Genomic DNA, 23588 nt, shown 5'->3' with positions numbered 1-23588 from the left:
TGAGGAGCAGGGAGAAGCCTTGCAGCTGCACGCTCTACCGTGAGTAAAAACTCTGGAAGTCAACCCCTATGGCCTCTGGACTCTTTATTTCTGCACTGCACCGCGCAGCACCAGACCTCCTTCACTACGACTCCCTCCATCCTCGTCTCTGCCCTGAGGCCCTGCTCCGCCTGTGGGGAGTAGTATCAACGTCGGCTGCCACAACATCCCGCCTCAGAGGACTGCAGCAGCGCTGGTGGCCTTCACCAGGTACCACAGGTGGCTTAGTCGATAAGAACCACTCAACCCTGTAAGCCCATTACTTTTATGTGACGGGTCCATGCCACGACTGCTCCCCCCAACATCTGACCCGGCTCCGAGTTCCCCATCTCCCAAGGAGGGCTGTGAGCGTCACACAGATATCTGGACTTATATAGGCAATAGGACAGGCAGATGTATAACGTTTGTACAGTTTTTAGGTTTTCTATTCCCTAAAGTTTGGATTCTATAGAATTTCAATTGATGATGGACACTGCTCTGTGCGTGCTCTCAGGCAATGAGCGTGCACACAGAGGATATAGCTTAGATATCATTGCAGTAGCTTAGGTATCCATGGTTACGACCATTGATATAGTGACAGTTAGTTGTTAGTGGACGTAACTATGGATACCTACGCTACTGTAATGCCCTGCACATGGGGTAAGCGCCATAGCTTATCAGTAGAACTATACTACTTTTCTAATTGGAGGTATTTGCTAATATTATTATTATTATTACTCCTACTACATATTGGCATAGGATCTTGGAGATGGGAATACCCCTTTAAGTAATCAACAAGTGAGAGTTTATTCTTATGTAATTTATTTTGGAGATTAACATTGAGAAGTTGGGGCAATAATTACAACTGCACATATGTGTATAGCAATGTTCTGCAATCTACGGCTTGTTGGGAAACTACAACTCCCAGGATGCCCTAACAGCATAGACACAAATGCCCTGTGTTTGTTGCCTGGCTTTCGTGCTTTGCGTTCATGCGCTCGTACAGCCCTGCTACATTCCCATAAGAACATTTCATTTTATTTTCCCCCCAGAGACTCCGCTCTATAAAAGAAGCAAAATCTCTAGTCATTTCTTTACAAATAACCCTCATAATCCTTTATAATTAGTCGTAATCTTTTCTATGGGACCAAATCATTTCTTTTATCATTTTTAATGGTGGCTGAGATTATGTGGAGAGTTTATTTCTGTGGCCTGCGATAATCGCTGCAGCTGGCGTCTGTGCAAACGAAGACATTAGCAATTCAGTCCCTGTATAATATCATCATCTATAGAACGATCTAACGAGCAGGAGAAACAGAACATTTCCCAATAACATGGACTTATTCACGCTTCAGTATTTCATCCATATATTTTCATCTCTTTTTTTTTTTAAAGCCAAAATCAGGACTAGATTAAAGTAAAAGGAGACGAGCAATTCATATAATTACTGATCAGATGATTGTGAAGGTAAGTGTGAATATGGCCTAAGTCTTTGAGTTTTCCGCTTCTGTAATCTTTTACCGATCGGCGGTTGTTTGAATGCTACAGACCAAACGATGCACAGCGAGCGATCTAAACTAAATCAATGCACATTGGCCGCCATTGTTCTCGGCGGTGTGAGTCCCGTTTACACTGGACGATATGCAGCCAAGAACGATGATTTTTTTTATGCCACATGAAAGATCATTTCACCCAATGAATGATTCATTGGGTGATCGGCAGCCTGTTTACACAGCAAAATATTGGTGAAACACGTGTTTTTAACAACGCTCGTTCACACAACGTCTTTTAAACTCAGGTGAACCAGACGAGTTTTTCAAGCAGAAGATGCATCGAGAAACTCTGGAGTTTTTTTCCTGAAGTGTTTTTTTAAGGTTGTTCCTTCAGTTGTTCTTGAGTGTTTTTCCTATGGTTTTGTCATTTTTTGAAGGGTTTTTTTCATGTTTTTTTGTGAAGTATTTTTTACAGTCATTTTTCCGACACTTTTTTCACTCCATTCAATAATTAATAAATATTTACTTTTTTTTTTTTTAAAAAAAAATATGACAAAACTCTCCAAAAAACATCTTCTGGACATGTTTTGAGCTTTTCCATTGATTTTGATTGTAAAATACAGAGCATCTTATGAGTGGAAAACTCCAGAAGAATGGATATGTCACTTCTTTAAACCGTTTTTAGAAACATGGAGTAGTTACAGTAGAAGACCTTGTAGAAGACATTCAAAAGCCTGAACATCTGCTCAGTAAGTCGTTTTACATAGAAATGCATATGTTCATGGACTTCTTTTGATAGGCTCTTCAGGCAGATTCCAAGGTGGAATCCTCCTGAAAGAGATGTTGTGTGCGCATAGCCAATTGACTATGTCAACACTCACAGCTTTAGGAGCAGAAACCGAGTGGAAACTCTTCAAATCCTAATCAAAATTCCAAAACTCCTAAAAACTTGGAGGTTCTGATCAGTTTCCGCTCAAAAAACCCAATCATAAAGACTCTGTGTCTACATAGTCAGTGACTGCCAAAGGAGTTTCTTTTTAGACAAGTCAGGCAACCAAAACGATTTGTGCTAAAAAGCTTCTAGTAAGTTGCAATCACACACAACTTGCATTGCCTTCTATGATGGCATGTGTGAACAAAAATCCAACAGGTTTGGATTTTTTTGCATTCTTCATGTTTAGTTGTGATGGATTTAGTGAATTTATAATTATTGGATGTGATGTGGCAGATTCCGAAAACTAGCCTAGCCTAAAACTAAAACACCTGACCTTTGGGTAACACCTCTGAGCAGGTCATTGCACCAAATGATTATCATGTTCCTTTTTCCTGGATTATTTCCACTATGACCTTTGCTTTATTTTACAGGAGAAGCCTGCCACAACAAGCCGCTGGATCTCGTCTTCATCATTGACAGTTCCAGAAGTGTCCGTCCATATGACTTTGAAAAAGTAAAAGAATTTCTCATCACTGTGTTAAAATTCCTTGACATTGGCCAAGATAAAACTAGGGTGGGCTTACTACAATATGGCAGCACAGTGAAGAATGAGTTTTCTTTGAAAACATACAAAAAAAAATCTGACATTGAACGTGCGGTCAAGAGAATGATGCACCTAGCCACAGGCACCATGACTGGTCTGGCGCTGCAATATGCCATGAACATTGCATTTTCTGAGTCTGAGGGTGCTCGTCCTGCAGACGTGTATGTGCCAAGGATTGCCATGATTGTGACCGATGGCAGACCTCAGGATCCTGTATCTGAAATTTCTGCAAAAGCTAGGAATTCTGGAATCTTGATTTTTGCAATTGGGGTGGGCCGGGTGGATATGCAAACCTTAAAATCTATTGGAAGTGAACCACACGATGAACATGTCTTCTTGGTGGCCAATTTCAGCCAGATTGAAACATTGACGTCTGTGTTCCAGAATAAACTTTGCGGTAAGAACCTAAATATCTATATATTTTATGTGAGTCTTGCGCAGTTGTTCACCGTATATAAAGAAAGAGGTCCCAGAAGTCAGTGCATTCACCCTTGCTCATGAACATTTCTTTTGTTAGCGGTGCCATTTGACTTGGCTCTCCCATCTGATCTCTATTAGTGATGAGCTAGCATGCTCAGGTGTTCTCCAAGTATCTTCAGCTTGCTCGGGTGTTATGTTTGAGTCACGCCATGCGTATGATTTGCAACTGTTTGACAGCTTTAATACATGTGAGGAATGCCTGTTTCTTAGGCATTCCTCACATGTATTAAAGCTGTCAAACAGTTGCAAATCATGCAGACAGAGTGACTAAAACATAATGGCTGAGCACGCTGAAGATACTCGGCGAGCACCCGAGCATGCTCGCCGAAAGGGTTAACAGAACATACTCACTCATCACTAATCTCTATCTCACAACCACTTCTGCTCAGGAAGCTCTGCTCTACAGGCTAGGTCCAGACAACAGAAGACAAAATCGTCCTGAAAAAAAAATGACGTTTTTACATCGTATTGTGTTGCGTATATCCTTTTTTCATATCCGGTGCCACATGCCTTGCTGAACTCCTGAATCAGTCCTATATCTGTCCCCCTTCCCCCCCAGGCAAGTGAGGAGTAATAGTGTATGAATATAAGCAAACCAGACTAACAAGGGAGGACGTACAGGGATAAATGAAAATACCAAACACACAAAATATGCACTCACAGACAACAGAGGGAAACACCAGAGAGAAAAGGAAGGAAAACCCAATAGGAGAGGATGGGGATTTGCACACAGCCGAAACACCTAGCAAAAGTCAAAGATAAACACTCTAAACGCCGGCACATGGAGATATAGCATAAGGCCACGTTCACACGATGTATTTTTGACGCAACTAAATATGCAACGGGAAAAACTCATCATGGGCACACAGCCTAAATATCCGGATTCCCCAATACAACAATCAACTTTACTCCTTGCTATGAAATTTAGGAAAAAGCAGTGGAGTACAAAGTGAGGGAAGTGTGACTGCAGGATAACACTAATCACCGCCAGGTTGCTTTATCTTCTTATTTTTGGATGCATTGCAGCAATAGGATGATTGTCTGGATGACTAATTTGTAGGTGCATTGTATGGTGTCTGCAGAGATCTTACTATTTCAGATAAAAGCATTGGGTAAAATAAGATGCCAGTTACTGTGTTGGAGAATGTACATCACATGGGAATTTATAAATGTTATAACTGCAATACCAGTCGTGGCCTGTAGTTGTGACCCTGGTCATAGTAATATAGGATCCATCTTATGAAGTCCTGTTCCAGATCATGACAGAACAGAAAATGTGACCAAGTCTCCAGCTCCTAGTGAAATACTGTAAATTGGTGAAGCCTGGAAAAAAAACAGCTTTTTTTCATTGCCTTAGTCATACCTGTCATTTTACCCAAAACCAGAGAAAGCATGGTCTGGATGCCTTCATTCCCCACAAATTCAAATTGATTTTAACCCACATGCTAGCCTGATATGACCAGGAACTTTCCTTATTCTTATTATTTGCACCTTGCCTTCCATTTTCAGTGGGTGATTTCTCTTCATCAGCATTTTGTCAGCACTATGGGTGCAAGAACTTCCTTTCCTTCATTTCCCAGTATGCATGATAACTACTATTTTCCAATGATTTGCCTGTCTGTTCATACTTTTTATGTAGCATGGCAGACAGGAGAGCAGGAGCAGAGACAATAACCCTCACCTACTTCCAATAATCTGTCTCAATGTCTCCGCGGATTACGCTTGATAACAGGCAGTGGACAGCAGGGTTTACAGTGGGAGATACCCTGTGGCCTTCACTTTCGTAATATTTTTGGTCTCAGTAGGGTTTTTTTGTCCTTTTTTTGGTGAATAAAGTACTTCTTTTTTGGATATCAGATGAACTTAATGAGTAACCATTGTTTTAACTTTTATCTCGTAAATTAAGAGTAGACATGAAAATAATGTAATATATCTTATCAGAAAAATCTGCTACTTTCTCCTTCTGGACTTATTTTTTCACTGTAGTCGGTGAAGACAGATTTTCCCATTACTTGGTGTCATATCCCACGACTTGGGAAACATAAAGTATTGTATTGTTGCTAATGCATTGCTATGCAATAAGGTTTGCCTTTTAGTAGTTTTGTCCTCCCTCTCTCCCCGTCTGCCTCCCTAGCTCTGATGTCAGTAACTCCACCCTTTTTTTTCCTTATTCTCTGTATCTCTGCCATCTTAAGAACCTCATGTCTTGAAGCTCCCTTTCAGAATAGTCTTTATTTACCTACTGCAGCTACTGCTACTGTAATTGTCCGGAACTACAAGGATTCAGCTTGAGAATAAACCTTCTTCTGGAATCTTCACACATGCCTCCTGCAGTCGAGTCAAGCTATCTGATATCTCTTTTTGAGTACTGGTACATAGAGACATCCATAGAAACTGAGTCTCAAGCGCCCGACACTCCTAGTTATGAGGTCAGAATACTGAGATAGGAGATGACAGTTGGTGCTTTTAAAATTCTATGGAGAAAGGAGGAGAAGCTAGACGCCGAAACAGGCATTCTGCTGCAAGTTCTCCTGGAACTACAGTTACAGTTCTCCATAGAACTTTATGAGCACCATATATCATTAATGGGAAAGTCTATATTCACTGAAGACACATTTTACTTGTGAATTGAGAATTTTGAGAATTAATGATCTGTCCAGGAGGAGAAAGAAGCAGATTTCTCTGATAAGATATATTACGGAGTTGCTTATGTTCATGTCCACTATTGATTTATGTAATAAAAATTAAAACAACCATTACACGAAATTTTTAAAATCACAGTGACCATCTGAGTAACACATTATCTTGGTATTTTAATCAATTTTAGAGCAGAAAACTTTTTCATCTTTATTATTTTACACCTTTAATAAATGAAATCCAACTTGCTTGATTCTTAGTAAGAAACATCTGCTCAACCATTTACACCTTGCGGTGTTCGGGAAAAAATGTCTCTTGGCTCAATAACAATGTGGCAAGTGTTACAAAAGGCTCATTGCGCTTCTTCTATATTATTGTCTTAGCAAAAAAAGGGTGCTTGTTATAAATCCATGACATTGACCGACCTTTAACTAAGTGTGGGAGGTCTACCAGAACCCTATGGTATAGTGCAGCCCGCCGGGACTGTGCCGTAACAAGAGACCGGCCCCATAACAGACCAGAAAACCACAAGAATCCCCTTTGTGTTGCTGTGAATGTGGCTGGTAAATCAATAGATGAGAATTGGGCTTTAGGGATTTGTGGTTGATTTATACAATGATTTAGAGAACTCCCCTCGTGGCAGTGATCCAGATACTCAAGTGAAGATGTGATCTTCATCTAAACTAACCAGAATATGTCGACGAGCAGCTACAGTAACGTACAGGAATAAACACACGAGTCAAGGATTTTGATAGATCGAGAAGCCTATCGTTATAGACGTTTAGAGGCACCAACATCTCGTGAATGCAATTTTACTTTCTTGGAGGATGCAGCTAGCCATTGGTGGCTCATTGGCCATCACTTGTGGAAATCACATATACAGTTGAAACCAGAAGTTTACATACACTATATAAAAAGACACGTATGCATGTTTTTTTCAGTATCTGACATGAAATCAGAATAAACCTTTCCCGTTTTAGGTCAATTAGGATTACCATAATTTTTAATATTTGCCAAATGCCAGAATAATGAAAGACAGAGCATGTTTTAAGGCATTTTTATTACTTACTGCAAAGTCAAAAGTTTACATACATTTCATTAGTATTTGGTACCATTGTCCTTAAACTGAATGACTTGGGTCAAACGTTTGGGATATCCTTCCACCAGCTTCTCACAATAGTTGGTCGGAATTTGGGCCAATTCCTCCTGACAAAACTGGTGTAACTGATCCAGGTTTGTAGGTCACCTTGCTCGCTCCTGCCTTTTCAGCTTTGCCCATAAAGTTTCAATAGGATTGAGATCAGGGCTTTGTGATGGCCACTCCAAAACATTGACTTTGTTATCCTTAAGCCACTTTGTTACCATTTTGGCAGTATGCTTCGGGTCATTGTCCATTTGGAAGACCCATTTCCGCCCAAGCTTTAACTTCCTGATTTCTTGAGATGTTGCTTCAGTATTGCCACATAATCTTCTTTTCTCATGATGCTGTTTATTTTGTGAAGTGCACCAGTCCCTCCTGCAGCAAAACAACCCCACAACATGATGCTGCCACCCCCATGTTTCACAGTTGGAATGGTGTTCTTAGGCTTCCAAGCTTCTCCCTTTTTTCTCCAAACGTAGCGATGGTCATTATGCCCAAAAAGTACAATTTTAGTTTCCTCAGACCACAGGACATGTCTCCAAAAATTAAGGTCTTTGTTCCTTTGTGCATTTGCAAATGTGGCGCCCCCGAGGGTTCGACCTCCACAGGGATGCTGCACTTCTTTAATGGAGTGTAGTGTTCCTCCTCTGAGGTAAGAACAGTGTGATAGTCGGGAGCAAACCTTGCATCCAACACCACATTTCTCCACCAGAGGGAGCTGTTATGCACCAGGTGCTGCTCCCCTGGTTACAGGGAGACTGGGGAACCAAGAGTTAGGGGAACCAGTTAGTGGGTGAGGGTGGAGGACTTACAAGTTAGTTACACTTTAAAATTCATATTTAATAGAAAGCCATCTTGGTCTTGGGGTCTTTTTGGCTGGTCCTTGTTAGTCAAGGTCCTTCAGCTGTTCTTCTGTGCTGTTATATAGTGTGTGAAATGTGACCTCCCTCCCGGAGCGCAGATCCTGTGTGGGCCTGCATTGGCAAGGGACACAGCCCTCGTACCCTAGCCTTGGGACGAGGGGCAGGTTGCAGACGGGGAATGTCTCAACCCGGCCAATGACCAGGACCAAGGAGGCCCGGAGCTCAAGAGTGTGGCTCCACAGCAAATGGATCCCAGGCAGGATGCAGACGGAGCGGTGTACGCCACCTGTCCTCGCCATGCTGATATATTCAGAGGGACTCCGGCTGCAAGAGGGGTACCGGCCCCCGACACCCGACCTTGCTCCTCTACGTCCTGGTCAGGAAAGCCCGGTAGGCCCTGAGGATCCCATCGGGTATCGGACGGAGCGGAGCTGCTACCCGTGCCCTTGTTCTGAGAGGAGCTCAGAGGGAGACCCGGCCTATTCGCACACACACGGACAGGAAAGGATTCGGTCTGTAGTTCAGGAACACTCTGGTGTAGGGTCCCGACTGAATGCTGGACTTACTCGGAGGTTGTCGGACCCCCGTCCCTGGTGACCGTAGGACTCCGCGGGGAGCAGGGCGTCGCCTTCCTTCTCCAACTCTCAAGTGAGTAAAGCCTTGGAAGTTCACCCCTATGGCCTCCGGACTGTTATTTCTGCACCACACCGCGGGATGCGGCATCCGTTCTCCTCTACTACTACCCCCTCCATCCGGTCCCTCTGCCCTGAGACCTTGCTCCGCCTGTGGGGAGTAGTAATAACTCTTACCGCCATAACATCATGCCTCAGCAGACTGCAGCGGCGCTGGTGGCCCTTCACCAGACACCACAGGTGGCGTAATCGTAATTAGCCACTCAACCCGGATAAGCCCACACCATCTCCTTTTAATGTGACGGCCCTGAGCACGGGTCGGGTCCGGGCCACGGCTGCACCCCATCTCTCCATCACAGGACCCGACTCCGAGTCCCCCATCACCCAGGGTAAACTAAAGGGCTTTTTCGAGCATGAGGCCTCAAACAAACATTAATCTGGCTTTTTTATGTTTCTTTTGGAGTAATGGCTTCTTCCTGGCAGTGTGGCCTTTCAGCCCATGTTGATACAGTACTCGTTTCACTGTGGATATTGACACAATCTTACCAGCTTCCGCCATCATCTTCACAAGGTCTTTTGCTTTTGTCCTTGGGTTGATATGCACATGTCGGACCAAAGCACGTTCATCTCTGGCACACAGAACCCATCTCCTTTCTTCGCGGTATGATGGCTGGACATTCCCATCTTATTTGTACTTGCTTATAATTGTTTGTACAGATGAACGAGGCACCTTCAGGTATTTTGAAATTGTACCCAAGAATGAGCCAGACTTGTGCGGGTCCACAATTCTCTTCCTGATATCTTGGCTGATTTATTAAGACTTTCCCATGAGGCTACACAAAGAAGCAGAGTGTTTCAGGTGTGCATTAAAATACATACTCAGGTGTGTCTCTAATTAACTCAAATGTTGCCAAAAAACAGAAGCTTCCAAACACATGACATCATCTTATGGGCAGTCCAGAATTGTTTAAAGGCATAGTAAGCTTAGTGTATGTAAACTTTTGACTTTGCAGTAAGTAATAAAAATGCCTTAAAAAATTCTCTCTCTCTCATTATTGTGGCATTTGGTAAATATTAAAAATGATGGTAATCCTAATTGACCTAAAGTGGGAAAGGTTTATTCTGATTTCATGTGAGATATTGAGAAAAACATGCATGTGTCTTTTTATATAGTTTATGTAAACTTCTGATTTCTACTGTTTATGGCATCCTGTAGGTGATTGCTCCCTGTCTACAACGACATGACGTGTATTTCTTTCTTCCAGCACCTCATCTCTGTTCTACTACCACGCATGGCTGTGATCACTTCTGTATCAATACTCCGGGATCGTACTTATGTAGATGTAAGCAGGGATATGTCTTAAATGCCGATGAGAAGACCTGCAAAAGTAAGACACATTTGTTTGGTATATCACATTTGGTATGGGTTGAAAAATGACTAGCAGAGTTAATGGGGCTGTGCACTACTTAAAGAGATTGTCCACTACTTTTTCATTGATGACCTATCCTTTGGATGTCTGATCGGTCGGGGTCCAATACCCAGCACCTCTGCCAATCAGCTGTGTCGGCGGCAGCCACCGGACGGAACTGCGCGATGGCGGAGCTGCTCCTTCTTCTGATAGTGGCCGTGGCCGGGTACTACACATCCACCTTCTATTCAAATCAATAGCAGCCAGATGTGTAGTACCCTGCGGTGGCCACTATCAAAAGACGGAGCAGCTCCGCAATCGAGCAGTTACGGCCGCCGACACTGAAAACAGCTGATCGGCGGGGGTGCCAGATGTCGGAACCCGATTGACCAGACATTGATGATCTATGCAGATGACGCGCCCCCTGGGCCGTGTGTGTAGGGGAAATACCCGGAGCCGAGTCTCTGTGTAACGCTGGGGGTTGTAGTCTCCGTGGCGGCGACCCGGTCCCATGGCTCAGGGTGGTCAAACCAGTGGGGGATCTGTTTATTTGGGTTTTGTAATGCCTAAATATCCGACTACGCCACCCGTGGATTTCGGTCACTGAGAACCGCCGCTGTGGGCAGACCGCTGAGGCTGATGTTGTGTGTGCAGCAGGGGGTAGTATAACTCCCCACGGGAGGAGTATAGCCTCAGGGCAGTGAGTGCAGATGGTGGGGGTGATGGTGCACGGGAGCAGCAGTAATGACTCAGAGTCCAGTGATGCAGTCCAGGGTCTTTACTCACAGTTTTACACTCCAAGCCACTTCTGCAGATGATGGCTGCCCATGTCGTGCTGTGCTCACCAGGTGAGAGGCTCGGCCAACTACCAGGTACCTTTGGAGTGCTTTTCAGGACCCCCTTCTTGTGTCCTTTCTCAGGCCTGTCGTACCCCACAATTGACCACGTTTCTGTCCAGCTGCCTCGGGCCTTGGCGGGCAAACGTATGTTCCGTTTCCCTGGGTCCGATATGGTGCCTTCCTAACGGGTGTAGTGAGGGGTCGTGCACATACAATGCCACGGACTCCGGTTACTAGCTGAGGGTAGTTGCTCTCCTCCACTAGATGAGGGATCCGGTTCCCTTTTCTTGGCCTGACCCCCCTACTCTGGTAGCGGCGGGCGTGCGGTGGCCGCTGGCCAGTCCGCACCCCTGGGGTCCCTTCGGTCTTCTCTTAGAGCTTCCTCCGTTTTTCTCCCTTCCTTCGTTCTCCTCCAGGCCCAGGCCTTAAGGCTCGGCCTGCCTGCGGAGCAGAGCCCATGCTGAGCCTCTGCTCCCAGCCTCCTTCTCTCTCTCTGCTCTCTCTGACTGAACTGAACTGATCTAAGATGGTGCCCACCTTATATATCTTCTACCCAGTGCACCCAGGATCTACTCTCCCCACCCGCACACTACCGGGTTCCCCCTTTCTAGGTGTTCCCTCCCCCCACTCCAGCCAGGGACAGGGACAGTTGTGCTCACTCTTGGGAGCATTGTCGCCCTGTCCCCCGGAAATGTGGTGTAGCGCATGTGGGTGTTAGGGTCCTGAGCCACACTCCATCCTTACCTGGAAGTGAGATATCACACCTCTGGGTGAGATGCAATACCTCTGTAGCGACTGAACCCTCGGGGCGCTACACAGAGGATAGGTCATCAATGAAAAAGTAGCGGACAACTTCTTTAAGAAAGGTCATCAATCTTAGATCATTGGGGGTCCAACAAGTAGATTCTGCACCGATCAGCTGTTTTTTGCTCCGACTGTAAACTGTGTGTGAAGCTGGAGCATCATGGTCCAATATACTGCTTAGTGGCCGCTCCTGAGTACTGTAGCTTAGCTCCTATTGAAGTGAATAGGACCTTTTCTGCTGACGCGCCCCCTGGGACATATTCCTTTTTGAGGGGAATACCCGGCACCGGATCAGATGGGGGGTTGTAGTCTCCGAGCGGCTGTGACCCGGCCCGTGCCCAGGGCGTCAAGCTCAGTGTTATGTGGCAGTCCTACAGATGTTATTAAGAGTTCTTTTGTGTCGACTACGCCACCCGTTGTGATGCGGTCACTGTGGCCGCCGCTGCAGCAGGGTCCGCTGAGGCTGATGGTGGGTGCGCAGCTTGGTGGGATAACCCCCAACGGGAGGGGTATAGCCTCAGGGAGGACAGGTGCAGAGGATGGGGGTTGTGGTGGTGCAGTGCAGACGGCAATGAAGACAGAGTCGGGTTGTGCAGTTAAGGGTGTTTACTTACTGCAGATGTTGTACTGGTCACTCCAGCTCCGAGTGACCACCCGAGCCGTGCTGCGTCCACCAGGTCCTGGATCCAGCCAACCCCCAAACAAGTCCGGAGCGTGGCCCTGAGCTCTCTTTCTGTCCCGTTCTCTGGCCGTCCCCACCAGTGATCCACCTAGGTCCAGCTCCCTCGGGCCTTCTGTTGGGACACCCTTGGCCTTGGGTTCCCTGACCCTTCATGTGGTGTGCCTTCGGGGTGGATGTGATGGGTGGCCGTGGCAGATGCTGCCCACGGCCTCCGGTCTCTGGCTAGGGTGTGTTTTCTGCCCCCACCAGCTTGGGTTCCGGTACCCTGTGCCGACTCCTCACCCGGTGCTTTAATTTGGGTTCTTGGGTCCTCTCTGTTCTCCCCTCTGGGTACTCCTTCTCTGCTCCTCTCTCACTCAGGGTCTCTCTTCTCCCTTGCTGCAGGCTGACTTCCTCTCTGCTTGCTGTCTGCTCCTCTGCAGCTGTCTTGCTGTCTCCAACTGACTTGTTCTCTGCATCTGACCCTGTTCTTAGTTGGTGCCCACCTTATATACACCCTCTATGTGTGAGCTCAGGTGACCAGCACCCAATGAGCTCCTATCTTTACCCAGGCTGCTCCCCCTATCTGCCCCTACACTACATGGGATGTACCACCCCCCTCCCACTCCAGCCAGGAACAGACTCGGTCGTACCTGCACATTTCTAAGTGGGAGTACCGTCGGCCTGTTCCTCGGAAATGGGATGTATGTAGTGCATGCAGCCTACCGAGCTCAGTTCCACACTCCATCCTTACCCGGGAGTGGAATATCACACCTCTGGGTTGAGGTGCAATACTCCTGTAGCAGCCGAATCCTCAGGGTGCTACACTGCCATACCCAGGAATGGCCACTAATATATAGTGTCCAGAGGTGTGAGTTTCCACTTTGTACACTGATTACATCTGGCGTCTGTCTGAAGCTGATAACAGATCGGTGATCGGTGGGCTGCCAGGTGTTGGACCCCCACTAATCTGATATTAATGACCTATCCTAAGGATAGCTCATCAATTTCAAATTAGTGGACACCCCCTTTAAGCAGACCGGACCATGCATATCAGGCTGACCCTCTAATATGTATCGGACCTCTGGTCTTTCCCCTGATGGGAGGATAAAGATCAGTCAGTAGGACTTCAGCTGCCCTATGTTTTAGTTTGGGCAGTTGAATATAATTACAGTATTGGGTTGTCCTATACCGAGATTATAAATAATATACCATAGTAAGAGCAATAATATATCAGCAGGAAAAAAAACATTTCACTTGAAAAAGACGCTAGTGTTGTGGAAATAAAACATTTATCGCATTTTTTTCCTAAGGATTCTTCATTATGGCAGCGCAGCCTAATATCGTGTTATCGTCGAAATCAGTCAATGATATATCATGACATAATCACGTTGCTCTCCATAACAAATGTGAATATACAGCATATAATACATGTTTTACATTCTATTCTAGTTCCATTGAGCTGCTTAATTACGATGATTTATAATTGCCCTTACCATGGTGTGTTTTCCTGTAATCTCAGTGGACATTACAATATTGTAAATATATTAGAATTTTGTATATGTTGATAAGCTTTTTTTTCTATTATTCTTGCTGCTCTTATGTGATCATCAAATGACGCTACAATGTCGACTATTATACTTTTGTGTTGTGCAGCGGAGGACTTGTGCACCACAGAGAAACATGGATGTGAGCAGATCTGTGTCAATACACTGGGATCCTATCTATGTCAGTGCTATGACGCGTATGAGTTGGCCAATGATGGCAAATCCTGCACCAGTAAGTATTGTCAGTGTCGCTTTTCCATTGGTATTTCAACAAAAAACTGTGTAAGGCTATATTCACATGCAGTGTTTTTTGCTGCATTTTTTTCTGCAGCAAAAAACTGCTCTCCTGGCAGTAAAAGCAATGTGTTCAAAACGCCTGTGTTGCCGCATTTTTGACACATTTTTTGGGTGCAGATTACATGTGTGCTTTGTCTACAGTACATGTTTAATAAAGTTAGTTTTATAAACCTAAAATTCCCTGACAATGTTTGTTGCCTTTTTTTCAGCATTTTTTCACTTTCTCATTGCTTTCTGTGGCTGAATAAACGCTGCAAAATTGCTTCAAAAACGCTGAAAGAATTGACATTCTGCAGATTTCAAAAACGCTGAAATTTTCAAATTCAGTCAGGAAAAAAAAACGAGCGTGTTCACGACATTTCGGAAATCTCATACCTTTTGCTGGTGCTGTAAAAAGACAAAACCTAAGATAGAAACAAAATAAACATATATAGGCAATACTGCATATAAATAACATGGGGTACTCAGTAAACACTGTTTTTAAACAAAAAAAGAGTAAAAGCCATCCCACCACGACAAGGTGTACCCAAATCGGGACAGTCCTAACCTCTAGTATTAAAACCTTACTATATGTCAAAAATGACCTCACTGTGAATAAGAGCCGAGCAAGACTGGGGCTCAACCATGGACACCCAGCAATGGGAAGCTATATAAACGTAATGTCCAACTCAAATAAAAGGTAGGGAATGTCTTGTCGTTGGTGGGGTGGCTTTTACACTTTTTTTAATCAAAACAGTGTTTACTAAGTACCCTATGTAATTTATATGAACTATTGCTTTTTACTTACCGGTACTTCCATCAGGGTATATGTTTATTTTGTCTCTGTCTTAGGTCGCATATGTACCAACTTATACTCCAGATCATTTCTTTCGGTTTTGCTTTAGGTTCAGTGCAAGCAAAGGCATGGCCTCCCTTTTTCTTGAGCTGGACATTACATTTATATAGCTTCCCATTGCTGGCTGTCCATAATTGGGCCCCAGACCTGCTTGGCCCTTATTCACATTGAGGTAATTTTTTGACACATGATAGGGTTTTAATACTAGAGGTTAGGACCGTCCTGACTGGGTACACCTTGTCACCGTCGGGTGGCTTGTACGCTTTTTTTTTATTAAAAACAGTTCTTACTAAGTACCCAATGCTATTTATATGCACTATTGCTTTTACTTACTTACTTACTACTTACTTACAGCAGGGTATATGTTTATTTTGTTTCTATCTTAGGTTTTGTCTGTTTAATGGGAATTGTGAACATGCTCCTACACATTGCATATATACCAACTTATATTCCAATGCATTTCTTTTGTTGGTACTGTAAAAAGTAGGTTTTAATTTGCATGCAAAAACGCTGCATGTGAACATAGCCTAAGGGTATGTTCTGACAGAACAGAAATCCTGTGGATTTTCAGAAGGAAGATCTGCAGTAGCATACAGAACCAGGAAAGCGGATGACATTTTTCTATTCTTATCCATACCCTGATTATATTTTCGTATTTGAAATTCACTATCTTTTAAAATTTTTCAATCCACAAAATGTCAAATCCGCCTGTATATTTGTTGGACGATTATTGCGGATTTTCCCCACAGACATAAATGGAATTGCTTAAATCCGCAGTTGAAATGCAATACTGGGGAGTTGGTTGTGGGTCTGGCATGGACCTGTCGCAAAATCAGAGAATGAAGAATGAAAAAAATAAAAGTTGAAAATAAAAAAGAAGATACTCGCTTTCGCTGGTGATTCCTCTTCTCTTAGCCGGGTTTCCATGACAGTGTTGGCGCATCTTGACAGCCTTCTGCGGTGACGTTCTGTCCCATGTGACAGCTACAGCCAATTAGAGGCTGTCATATTAGAAAGAATGTCCCCCAAGAGGTGGAGATGTGCTAATAAGGACATGGAAGCCCTGCTGAGAGCAGAAGAATCACCAATGAAGGTATCGTCTTTGGCGGACTAGCATGTCTTCTTTTTTTTTTTTTAAGAAAAGACATGGCTGGGAATTCTGCAGGAACGTTGACACTAGTATCTGCCACTATGGACTTCCCTGAGGATACTTGCTTCAGAGAAGGTGCAGAGCATTTTTTTTTCATTTTGGGGGTATATATGCCATAAAGGGAATCTGTCATTATGATCAACCCTCTTGAGCTGATTTGTACACTTGTAGCTGCAGTTGTCCTCTCATAGTTCTACAATTTCCATCTTGCAGTCGGCCAGTGGGGTAGGGGGTAGGGGCAGTAAAGCAGAGCTGACGGCACTTTGAGAGGACAATTGCAAATTTATTTGTAATAAGAAAAAGTTCAACTCTGCTGTACTGTGTTGGTTATAATCAGGCACAGCTCAGCAGCAGAGCTGACAGCACTTTGAGAGGACAACTTCTGCTGCAAATTTGTTTGTAATGAGACAACGTTCAGTTCTGCTGTACTGTGTTAGTTGTAATCACACACAGCTCTGCCGAGAGATCAGACTGTCAATAATTACATGTCTCACTCTGGTAATAGCCCCCTCTAAGTTAACATAAGCTGTGGAGGCTGATTCTCCAGGAGATCTGTGTCCCACCTATGGATCTAAACAGCTCATTTACATATTAAAAAAAAAAAGGACTACTCTGGAATAAAACAACGGATCACAGATATCAAGGTATCATTATATTCAGCTTCATATGACTTGTATGCCCTTGTAGACTGCTTAGGGAATTGATCCTATTGACAGATTCCCTTTAAACAGATTTGCTTTAAAGGACATTGTAACAACAGCGGATTTCTCTATAACATGTTGTTTTCCTCAGTTTTGTACCATTCTCTTAAAATTTTGGAGTTAGTCTAGAGGAGAAGTCCTCAACTTTAGTGGTGTACTCCATATATTCACACACAGGCGTTGCTTTTAGGGGAGCTTCTGAGTTATGTCCGTCCAACCACATAACTTGGCAGGGAGACTGCTGTAATGGTTTGGGCCAGCCACACATCATGTAGTATCTAAGCTTCATTATCAGTAGCCCACATAGCTCCTCCATCTCACATTTTTGGATACCAAGGTGCAAATCTAATCTTGTGGTCCACTAACAATATTAACAAAAGCAATTTGTTATCTGCACTTAACAAAAATGGCTATCATGAGCATTTGAATGATTACACTAATCTTTCCCAAATCTTCTGCTCGATGGATCCTTTATTATCTTCCCATTGTTCCTATGGCACCAACATGTAGTAACGTATCCATAATATAACCATTGACATGAGTTTCTGTCCCTAGTAGGGCCCATAGACTAGTTTCGCTCAGACCCACACACATTAGATCTGATTTCATAGCCAATTAACCTTTTAGTATATTTGTGAACTGTGGGAGGAAATCCGAGAACCTGGAGGAAACCCATGAAAACAGATGTTACATTTAGGTGGATTTATCCCCTAGAGCTGATCTCAAGTTTTTGCTAAGAAAGTTCATGTGGAAAAGTTCATCAGGACACAGCATTAAACACTGCTTTAGTTAATTAAGAAAACAAAAACGTTTTACCCGATGTTTTCCACCCCTCACTGCCATAGAGAAGACACTGCATGGATGAAAGAACAAGGACTATGCATACCTGTAATGTCTGGGTGACTTAAAGCACCACTCCAGCGTTTCCTTTTATTGCAGCACTGGAGTGGTGCCACTAATGGAAGTTCCCTGCACCTAGTCTTATACTTACCACCCGCTGTCTTCTGTTCTTCCCGGCACCGCTCTGATCCTGCTCCACCATCCTGTGACCACAGCTCCTGAATGACCGGATATCAGAGGTAACGGTCACAAGCTCTCAGTGTAAGTCTATGAGAGTCTGTTCCTGGTTAGACTTACCTTTAGTAATGACTTCCAGATCGCCCAGCAATCACTGGAGTGATCCGGCAGGTCACAAAATGCTGAAGACCAACGGGAATGGCTCCATGAACAGAAGAAGACACCGGCTGGTAAGTATGAGACAAGGTGCAGGGACCTTACATTAGTAGCACCACCCCAGCACTGCAATAAAAAAACCACTGGAGTGGTGCTTTGAAGGGGGTTTCCAGAATTATAAGAAACTAGACCCAGAGCAGGAAATGTTAGAGGTTGTCCACTTCTTTGATATTGATCCAAGGGACAGGTCATCAGTTTCAGGTCGATGGGGGTCCGACACCCAACTACCTATCTAATTACAATATTGGTATTGTATATGATTGCAAGTGCGTCTCTGCTCATATTATTGGATATATGCTCGGTTTTCGTGGATAGTACCTATCTAGTTAGTTGTATTTATTATTATTATTATTACTTATTATTATAGCGCCATTTATTCCATGGCGCTTTACATCTCAGTAATGGCCACTACAGAGCTACACTGTAGTATATATCCAGCTGTTGCTGTTGGAGCCCAACCAATTTTATATTGATCACCTATGCTAAGAATAGATCATCAAATTAGCTGAAAACCCCTTTAAATGATAAAACAATATTACTTACTCATTGACTATGCCATTGCTGGTGGTCCCCATCCATCCGGTAGGGATCATGTACTATACATCACATGAACGCTGCTGCCGATCACTGACCTAAGCGGTGGGTGATGTTTGCATCTGCATGAAATGATGGAGAGGATGTCATCACTGCAGTACCAGCACTGGCCACCAAAACAGTGGAGCGGCGGGGGATTCAATAGGTAAGTAATGGTTATTTTTTATTTTATCACATTCACTACTGTTGGTCATGTTTCCTAAAATGCCCAAATCATTGGCGGCAGTGGTGATCACAGCATGTGATCGGCTGCGCAGGTATTTACAGCCATTTCCGTTGTTACATGATGGAACCAGAACCAGGTGAGTTCTGCAGGGGATCAGTATTACTTCTTTTAGTTCTTTACTACTAGTCTTAGCTTTCTTTAAAAATTAGATTACTCTAAGTTAAAAACACCTTTAATATACACTGCTCAAAAAAATAAAGGGAACACTGAAATAACACATCCTAGATCTGAATGAATGAAATATTCTCATTGAATACTTTGTTCTGTACAAAGTTGAATGTGCTGACAACAAAATCACACAAAAATCATCAATGGAAATCAGATTTATTAACCAATGGAGGCCTGGATTTGGAGTCACCCCCAAAATGAAAGTGGAAAAACCCACTACAGGCTGATCCAACTTTGATGTAATGTCCTTAAAACAAGTCAAAATGAGGCTCAGTATTGTGTGTGGCCTCCACGTGCCTGTATGACCTCCCTACAACGCCTGGGCATGCTCCTGATGAGGTTGCGGATGGTCTCCTGTGGAATCTCCTCCCAGACCTGGACTAAAGCATCCACCAACTCCTGGACAGTCTGTGGTGCAACGTGATGTTGGTGGATGGAGCGTGACATGATGTCCCAGATGTGCTCAATCGGATTCAGGTCTGGGGAACAGGCAGGTCAGTCGATAGCTTCAATGCCTTCATCTTGAAGGAACTGCTGACACACTCCAGCCACATGAGGTCTGGCATTGTCCTGCATTAGGAGGAACCCAGGGCCAACCGCACCAGCATATGGTCTCACAAGGGGTCTGAGGATCTCATCTCGGTACCTAATGGCAGTCAGGCTATCTCTGGTGAGCACATGGAGGGCTGCGCGGCCCTCCAAAGAAATGCCACCCCACACCATTACTGACCCACTGCCAAACTGGTCATGCTGAAGGATCTTGCAGGCAGCAGATCGCTCTCCACGGCGTCTCCAGACTCTGTAACGTCTGTCACATGTGCTCAGTGTGAACCTGCTTTCATCTGTGAAGAGCAAAGGGTGCCAGTGGCGACTTTGCCAATCCTGGTGTTCTGTGGCATTTCTTTGGAGGGCCGCACAGCCCTCTATGTGCTCGCCAGAGGTAGCCTGACTGCCATTAGATACCGAGGTGAGATCCTCAGACCCCTTGTGAGACCATATGCTGGTGGGGTTGGCCCTGGGTTCCTCCTAATACAGGACAATGCCAGACCTCGTGTGGCTGGAGTGTGTCAGCAGTTTCTGCAAGATGAAGGCCGTGAAGCTATGGACTGGCCCGCCCGTTCCCCAGACCTGAATCCAATTGAGCACATCTGGGACATCATGTCTCGCTCCATCTACCAACGTCACGTTGCACCACAGACTGTCCAGGAGTTGGCGGATTCTTTAGTCTATGTCTGGGAGGAGATCTCACAGGAGACCATCCGCAACCTCATCAGGAGCATGCCCAGGCATTGTAGGGAGGTCATACAGGCACGTGGAGGCCACACACAATACTCAGCCTCATTTTGACTTGTTTTAAGGACATTCCATCAAAGTTGGATCAGCCTGTAGTGTGTTTTTCCACTTTAATTTTGGGGGTGACTCCAAATCCAGGCCTCCATTGGTTAATAAATTTGATTTCCATTGATGATTTTTGTGTGATTTTGTGGTCACCACATTCAACTTTGTACAGAACATAGTATTCAATGAGAATATTTCATTCATTCAGATCTAGGATGTATTATTTGAGTGTTCCCTTTATTGTTTTGAGCAGTGTATATATGGGAAGTGAGCATACAGCTTACAGACAAGATGTATTATAGGATAATGCTAGTAAGACTCTATGCTGTACATGTATATACTTATCATCTTATGTGTGCACCATATATATTTTGTATTAGACGCTTTATACTGTTTATTCCTCTTTTAGTTGTGGATTATTGTGCCTTGGGTACCCACGGGTGTCAGCACGCGTGTCTGAACTCCAACGACTCATATGTCTGTCAGTGTCGAGCCGGCTTTCTTCTGAGTCCTGATAAGAAGACTTGTCGGAGTAAGCAAACTCTTTGTCCTTGTTCTGTGAATATCGATGTCAGGGTAAATTAGAAGCAGACAGGACTACTCCTCTGCTATTCTGCTGATTCTGTCATTTTGTAATGAAAGTCACCTCGTCTCCCCGCCACTTCTGACTTGTTTTCCTCTATAAATAAAAGTGTTGTTCATAGTTGACACTGAGAACATTTGATGGATTAATATATAGAGAAATAAATAACGGGCGAACATATCATTGGTACAGCCGCACAGGAGCCAAAGAGGTAAGGGGACCACTACCACCTCCAAACAGGTGGAACTGTGCATTATGATGAGTTATGGGACTGCTAGGGCCCCCTATATTGTTCTTGCACAGGGGCCCTCTTCTGTCTGTGTCCGGTCCTGAATAAATACTTCAGCTACGAGAGCTTCCTATTTTACAAACCAGTTCTAATACTGCATATCATTTACTATTGATGGCGGTTTATTTTTTATAGGACCGGATTACTGTGCATTGTCTAATCATGGCTGCCAGCACGAGTGTGTTAATACCGATGATTCCTATGACTGTAAATGTCGGCCAGGACATTCACTTAATGCAGACAAGAAAACTTGCACAAGTAAGTTTCTTTCTTTCATTCTTTCCCCACAAAGCTACAGGTAAATTGTTCCACCATGTCCTACTATACCGGGGTATAATTGGCAGCAACGCTGCTTGGACCTAGCCTGATTCCCCTAGGGTTTTTCACTTGCAATTGTCAGTAAGTCCAAAAAGAAAAAACGGTTTCTGTGCAGAACATGTGTCTGGGCCCCCTCTATTAGTGCCCCTTCTACATATACACACATACAGTACACTTGCATATACGCATTCTGCACTCATATATACATGCAGGGATAAAAGCAGTCCAAGTGAAAAGTGGCTGTGTAGGGATGGTGGATCCCTGCGGTCGAGTTCCTACCCCTGAAGACACCAATTATGTCAGTGTGATGTAAACTGTTGTGTGAATTGTGTCTTTTATGAGTGTTGTGTCATGTGAATTGTATTGTATTATGATGTTTGCCTTTGTAATGTATAGTATATAATGGTGTTAGCAAGATAAGTATTGTAATGTTTTTTAATGAAGGTCTGTCCAGCAACAGACTGCAGGGACAGAGACAGTTAATAGTTGGGACTAGCCCATAGTGGGAGGGGATAGTGTTAAGTGAGAGTGACTGATTCCTGCTAAGAAGGCAGATAGGGTCTGGAAGGCTGAGTGAGCAGTGCTGCTGACAAGGGTGACCCTAAGGTAGAGGAGACTGAGCAAGAAGGATAGTGAGATCCTGAAGAAAAGCCACTAAGGGAGACCGAGTGGCTTTCCAGAGACAGGTTCTAGGAGAGGATGACTAACCTTGGCCTTCTAAAGCTGAGAGGTAACAGGCCTAAGCATAACTTAGTACGGGGGCCTAGTGAAGGGTCCCGAGCGGTAGATACAGGGCGCCAGTAGTAGAAGAAATAGGACGCGAAACCGCTGAGTAAGTAAAGGAGACTTGTTGATCAGGACTGTAGCATTAAAGTTGTGGCGAAGTAGGGAGAAACAGTGTGCCTTGAAATTCCTGGAGTATACTACAGAAGGAAGGATACTGCGTGGAAAATGCTTCATGATGCAAATTAAACGTCCATAAGACTTTGCACTCGCTATCCCTTGTATATAACCCTCACCAAGTTGTCCTTTAGTAAAAAGTTTATTTATTAACAATGATCTCCTTCATTGAACTATGAAACATCTGGTCCTGGCAAGCCCACAACACCGGCTACTTGCGGTCTGCACTGGCGTAGCGCCCTCACAGCACAAGTCCACACATCCAGCCAGGACCTCCACTTTCATGTAACGTGCCGGGGCGCTTAAGACGAGTGCCTCGCCCATGTCTATCAGCCTGCAGCACGTTACAGCTGTACAAATATAAGCCCCCTGGTTGGATCCCACTCCCCCATTTATCTCTGTGCACTCAAAAAAATGCACAAGTAACATGTCCGCCACTTGTCTAATTAAGTTTGAGATCTAAATTCATTCAGGGGTCTGATATAGAATCAGATGAATTGAGAGATTTGATCTGAGGTTTGATTCATTTATGGGTATGGTTTGGGGTCTAAATTAATTAAAGAGTCTGGGTTCTGAATTAATTGCGGGGTCTAACAAGCCAGATGTCATAGTAAGATTGTACACTTTTATGCCCAAAAATGACAAAAGTATTCTCGGAGTGATACCTTTATTGGCTAACCAGAAAACAAATATATATGCAAGCTTTCAGAGCGAAGAGGCTCCTTCTTCAGGCAATATTACAAGGAAGAAGGGGCCTCTGTGCTGTGAAAGCTTGCATATATATATTTTTTTTCTGGTTAGTCAATAAAGGTATCACTCCGAGAATACTTTTGTCATTTTTGGACATAAAAGTATTTACATCGATTTTTCTGGCTAACACGGTACCACATTATA

General features: G+C 44.1%; 1 protein-coding gene across 1 annotated transcript in view; it reads left to right on the top strand.

Annotated features, from left to right (window-relative positions):
- Positions 1–23588, top strand: part of MATN2 (matrilin 2) — a 164401-nt gene that overhangs the window by 54033 nt on the left and 86780 nt on the right. Inside the window, 5 exon segments of the mRNA XM_073679632.1 lie at positions 2877–3446; positions 10068–10190; positions 14172–14294; positions 21014–21136; positions 21612–21734. Of these exon segments, the coding sequence (XP_073535733.1) occupies positions 2877–3446; positions 10068–10190; positions 14172–14294; positions 21014–21136; positions 21612–21734 (1062 nt within the window).

The sequence above is a fragment of the Phyllobates terribilis genome, unplaced genomic scaffold (genome assembly GCF_046119375.1).
Source record: "Phyllobates terribilis strain yellow unplaced genomic scaffold, ASM4611937v1 Scaffold_4__5_contigs__length_816908805, whole genome shotgun sequence".
Taxonomy (NCBI): domain Eukaryota; kingdom Metazoa; phylum Chordata; class Amphibia; order Anura; family Dendrobatidae; genus Phyllobates; species Phyllobates terribilis.
The sequence above is the reverse complement of the archived record's forward strand: the minus strand, read 5'-3'. Positions and strand labels throughout refer to the sequence as shown.